The 6,134-nt window shown below is 44.0% G+C and overlaps 1 protein-coding gene across 1 annotated transcript in view; it reads left to right on the top strand.

The window, feature by feature from the left end:
- Nucleotides 1-579: 579 nt before the first annotated feature.
- ERICH1 (glutamate rich 1) overlaps nucleotides 580-6,134 on the top strand; it is a 74,293-nt gene continuing 68,738 nt past the window's right edge. The window contains exon 1 of the mRNA XM_032869983.1: nucleotides 580-596. Coding sequence (XP_032725874.1) covers nucleotides 580-596 — 17 coding nt within the window. The remainder of the gene's footprint in view (nucleotides 597-6,134) is intronic.

The raw sequence follows: 6,134 nt of genomic DNA, 5'->3' as shown, positions 1-6,134 counted from the left end.
CACAAGAAACAGGTTGATACAGAATTTTCCAGATGGGTGATATGACTTGTGCAAAGGCCCAGTGGCAGGCAACAGTAAACTGTGAGCTGGAATCCCGCATGAGCAGTGTTTGCTCCATAAAGCTTCACGGGGAGTACCCCAGGAAAGAGGATATTTTGCAGCAAGCTTTGAAAGCCAGAAGGAAGAAATCTGGATTTGACAAAAGGCAACAGAAAGCAGCATGCAGAGAAGTGACATGATAAAAATGGCCTTAGAAAGATTATCCCAGCAGCTGTGTGTAGGATGGTTTCAAGCCGAGGGAGACTGGAGGCGGAGGCCTGCTAAGCGAATGTTCTACTAATTCAAGCATCGTGGGGGGGAGCGTCGTTGGGTGCGGAGCCTGGAGGAGGGAAAGAGCAATTCAAGCACCATGGGGGGTGTCGTTGGGTGCAGAGCCTGGAGGAGGGGAAGAGCACTCCTACAGGGCGGAGGAGCTCTGGGGCCACCCCCAGTTTCTCCACCTATAAAATGCCAGGCTTGACCAGACACTTCTCTTTGAGCACTCTGGGATCCCATAGATTCTAGATGATCCAAAAGACGATGGAGAAGATCGCCAGGTGAGCTGGATATGAACAGAGATCGGAGAGAAGGAAAAGGAAAAGCAAATCCCAAACCACACTTAAGCAATGAAACCTGGTTTTTGCAAACTAAAGTTCATGCATGTAGTATTCTCTTAAAATCCTCCTAAATATACAATTACATCTATATTACCTAAAAGTAGATTAGCAAACATTCCCAGGTAGCGGGTTAATGGTTCCAATCTCACTAGATCCTCAACACTGCCCAGAATGGCACCATCCGGCCCAGGCAGAAGCCTTGGGGAGCCCTTGATGCTCCCCATACAGCATTTCCTTGGGCCTGGAAGGCCATTACCTCCGCCCCAAACACTGCTCCTGATTCCTACTTGTTCTTCAGAACGGACCTGAAATGCCACCTGTGCCCCCACACTCCAGGCTGCCCGTCATCACAGGACCACAGCGGACTTGTGATTATAGTTGGGATTACACTTCTAGGAACTGGTGTTCATTTCCTTAATATTTATCTCCCTCCACAGACTCTTCCTCCAGCCAGGGCTGTCTTGTTTCCTGAGTATACACGACGCCACCTCCCATGAATGAACAAACAGTAACGTCCTCGCTTGTGTCCACCAGATGGGCACCAAAAGTACCTTCTGAAGGAGAGTGATCACCAGATACCTAGAAATTCACCCAAACTCACCCCGATTATTACCAGTTGCTAGGAAGGAGGCAACTTGGTCGACCTGACTCTCGTTTCCGGCTCAGTTCATGATCTCAGGGTAGTGCAGGGAGCCCCACATCAGGCTCCACACTCAGCATGGAGTCTGCTTGTGCCTTCCTCTCCACCCCTCTCTCTACACTCTCTCTCCCACCAAAAAAAATATTTTAAAAAACTGCTAGGAAGGCTTACCAGAGGAATGGAAAATGCATGCCTGGGGACAAGGCACGGGCGCCCTCCTAACATCCACTCTGTCTGCAGACATCCAACAGCTGTGTTTTCCTTCCTACGGGAATGGAGAATGCTAACCCCATAGGCCTTGCCTCTAACCTATGTTTACTCAGCCCTCCACGAAAGGCTTCGCACACAGAAGAAGAGTTGAGACATGCAGAAATCCATACTTCAAGTTTCTTAGGTGTGCGATCGCCGTCCTACTGGAAGTGTGATTCCCTACTGCTTAAGGAGATATTGGTCCCTTTGTTTAAGATACAGCAGAAGTTGTCAAAGTCCAGTGGAGCTGAATTCAGCAAACTCTAGAAGTGTTCCTAGATGGAGCTGGCAACTGGATAAGGCAGATACCACCAGGGCCCCACTGAGCCCAGGACAGGTTGGACGTATCATTCAGATATGGCTGGCTCCGGAATTCCCATGGGACAAGCCCAGCTTCTCTGGACACTTGCTCGCCCTCACTCAGGACCACTTCCTCTTGGCAGGAGTGATTAATGGCAGTGGCTCACTGGGGCACTGAGGCCTCCCCTGAGGAAAAGGGCTATAGGCAATGAAGGGAGTTACCAGGGCATCGCTTTCAACAGGGAACCAAAGACTATCCTGTCTTGTTTCCACAGCTCTGACTCTCAGGGACCTTGAAATGCCTGACCCGTCGCACTTACACAGACAGGGCCATTATCCCTAATTGTGGCCGACTGTAAACTTACCAAGCTTTCTCTTTGCATTTACTTTTAAATACTGCAAGGAAAATAATGATTATTTATCTCATTTTATTATGTTGGATCATCTTAGGGGACAGGCATCCTGTTTAAAAACTGGTAAATCTCCATCTAGTTCACTGATAAATTCTTTACTTGATATTTGAACAGATGAATAAAGAATTCAGAGAAGTTTCCGGACTTGAAAACTGACGGCACCTACTGTTATTTCTTCTACCTTCTCTCTGTGACCGCCTTCAATGTTAAAGGCTCCTACCTTACTCCTGCTTTCTCTGGGGTGGCCTCACCTAGAACTTCTCGCTTCTCACAGATTTGCCTGTGATTTCTGAAGACCTTCAGTGATACCTGCCATCTCACAGAAACTTTCAGTTTTTTATTCCTAGAAGGAAATGTTTACAGGCAAACTTATGATTTAAATAGACTTCCTTCTTCCCAGGGACTGATTGCCCCCATTTCCCTACAAAGCTTCAGTATAAATAAATTGTGGCCATATTAGCCCAGAAGGAACATTAAAGAACACTGAGTCTCAAATCCAATAATACATTAAAAGGATCATTCGCCACAATCAAGTGAGATTATTCTGGGGTTGCAAGGATGGTTCAATATTCTTGAATCCATCAGTATGATACAATACATTAATAAAGGATAAAAAAATCATATGACCATGGAGGACAAGGGGAGATGGAGAGGAGAAGGGAGTTGAGGGAAACTGGAAGGGGAGGTGAACCATGAGAGACTATGGACTCTGAAAAACAATCTGAGGGGTTTTGAAGGGGCGGGGGTGGGAGGTTGGGGGATCCAGGTGGTGGGTATTAGAGAGGGCACGGATTGCATGGAGCACTGGGTGTGGTGCAAAAACAATGAATACTGTTACGCTAAAAAGAAATTAAAAAAAAAATCATATGACCACCTCAATAGATGCAGGAAAAAAAAACTGACAAAATTCAACATCTGTTTACGATTTAAAAAAAAAAAAAAACTCAAAAAAATTGTTTAGAGAAAGCACATCTGAATGTAATAAAGGCCAAATATGAAAAACCCAGAGCCAACATCTTCCTCAATCATGAAAACTGTAAGATTCTCCTCTAAGATCAGGAACAAGACAAGGATTCCCGTTTCCACCACTTCCATCCAACACAATATGAGAAGTTCCAACCACAGCAATTAGACAAGAAAAATGAAATAAAAGGCATCCAAATGGTAAGGAAAAGTTAAATTATCACTATTTGCAGATGACATAATACTATATTTGAAAGCCCTAAACATTACACCGATAACTATGAGAAGTAATAAATGAATTCAGTAAAGCAGCAGGATACAAATTTAATGTACAGAAATCGGCTGCGTGTCTATACACTGATTATGAAGTAGCAGAAAGAGAAACCAATAGAACAATCTCCTTCACAACTGCACCACAAAATAAAATAAAATACCAGGAACGAACTTAACCAAGGAGGTAAAAGACCTTTGAAAACTATGAAGCAAGCAGTGATGAAAGAAACTGAGGACCATACATATGGAAGATATTCCCCCTCACAGATTGAAGAACCAATACTGTTAAAATGTCATACTGCCCAAAGCAATCTACAGAGTCAATGCAATCCCTATTGAAATACCCAAAGCATGGGACACTTGAATGGCTCAGTCGGTAAAGCATCTGCCTTTGGCTCAGGTCATGATCTCAGAGTCCTGGAATCGAGTCCCACATAGGGCTCCCTGCTTAGCAGGGAATCTGCCTCTTGCTCTGCCTGCCAATCTGCCTACTTGTGCTTGCGCTCTCTCGTGCTCTCTCTGTCAAATAAATACATAAAATCTTTAAAAAATAAAATACCAAAATCATTTTTTCACAGAACTAGAATCAATAATACTAAAATTTGTATGGAACCACAAAACACCACAAATACCCAAAGCCAGGCTGAGAAGGTAAAACAAAAAGAAAATAATCCCATATTTCAAGAAATACTACAAAGCTGTAGTTATCAAGACAGCATGGTACTGGCACAAAAAATAGTAACACAAATCAATAGAACAGAACAGAGAACCCGGAAACAGACCCAAGCTTACAAGGCCAAGTAATTTATTACAAAGGGGGCAAGAATACACAATGGGGAAAAGCCTCCCTGTTCAACACGGTGTAGGGAAACTGGACGGTATATAAAGGGGAAAAAAACCGGACCACTTTCTGACACCACACACAAACTCAAAATGGATTAAAGACCTAAATGTGAGACCTGAAACCATAATGCTCCTGAAAGAGAGGACAGGCAGGAATTTCTTTGACATCAACTATAGAAATATTTTTCTAGATAAGTCTCCTTTGGCATGGGAAACAAAAACAACCTTCAGTGACTGGGACTACACCCAGATAAAGCGCCTGCACAGCAACGGAAACCAGCAATAAAAAGGAACCCACTGAACAGGAGAAGATATTTGCAAATGAAACATGTGGCAAGGGGTTAATATTTATAATATATAAGGAACTCCTACAACTCAACACCCAAAAATAATAATAGTAATCCAAATTAAAATGGGCAGAGAACCTAAAGGATTATTCTTCCAAAGAAGACAATCGATGGCCAACAGACATTATAAAAAAGACAACCAACATCACTAATTATCAGGGAAAAACAAATCAAAACCACAATGAGAAATAACCTCATACCTGTCAGGATGGCTGAAATAAAAAATACAAGAAACAACAGGTGTTGGCAAGAAAGGGGAGCCTCCTCTACACGGCTGGTGGGAATGCAAGCTGGTGTGGCCGCTCTTGAAAACAGTGTGGAAAGTTCCTCAAAATTGAAAATGGAGCTACCGTATGATAATTCCTTTACTTGGTATTTACTCAAAGAAAACAAAAACAACAATTTAAAAAGATACACAACCCCTCAGTTTATAGCAGCATTATTTACAATGGCCAAGATATGGAAGCGGCCCAAGTGTCCATCAACAGACGAACGGATAAAGAAGGCGTAACACACACACACACACACAACAGATAAAGAAGGCATCACACACACACACACGAATATAAAAAATGGAATATTACTCAGCCAATAAAAAAATGAAATCTTTGCCATTTGCAACAACATGGATGGACCCAAAGGGTATTATGCTAGTGAAACAAGTCAGAGAAAGACAACTATCATAAAATTTTATACATATAAGGAATCTTAAAAAAAAAAGAGTCAAACAAAAAGCAGACTTACCCCATAAATACAGAGAAGAAACAGGTGGTTGTAGGAGGGCAGGTGGTTGGGGGCCTGGGCAAAGTGGGGAGAGGGGAGTGGGATGTACAGATATCCGGGTATGGCATGAAGGTCAGGGGATGAAAGGCACAGCACAGGGAAGACAGTGACACTGTAACAGCACTGTGTGCCCCCAGACTCAGCTACACGTGTGAGCGCAGCAAAACTCTGTCCTAGCGCTATGTTGCATCCTGACACTACTGTAACATCGTCGACTATCCGCAAAGAAAAAGAACCCTGGGCCTTCCTAACATGCCCTAGTGTGTCTACTGCTCCCGAGAGACATTTGTCACGGCCAGGCTCGGGGATGCAGGGGACTCGGCACAGGGGACCACTGTCCTCCCGTCCCAGGAATCACAGGTGGACAGCGACGCCATTACTCCTGGCTTGTGTCCCACACTATACAGTCTTCCAAACTCTCAAGGCCACTGTTTGCATGTTTGTGAGAGAGACAGGACAATACTTGACCCAAATAAGCTTGTAATCTGTGTTCGTCTAAGGTGGGGGTTTGGGACAAAACAGTCATAGGAGAAGGACCGTGGCTTTTGCCACATTTCTAAAAATAATCGTGAGAAACAAGATAAGCAGGAGCCTACTTGGGCGGACAAAGGAATAGAACGGTTGAGAGGAAGACTGCCCTGCGAAACCCAAGAGGGCCAACCGTGGG

The sequence above is a fragment of the Lontra canadensis genome, unplaced genomic scaffold, assembly GCF_010015895.1.
Source record: "Lontra canadensis isolate GAN:19392208 unplaced genomic scaffold, GSC_riverotter_1.0 scaffold39, whole genome shotgun sequence".
NCBI classification, from domain to species: Eukaryota; Metazoa; Chordata; class Mammalia; order Carnivora; family Mustelidae; genus Lontra; species Lontra canadensis.
Note: the sequence above shows the minus strand (reverse complement) of the source record. Positions and strands in the feature narration are given on the sequence as shown.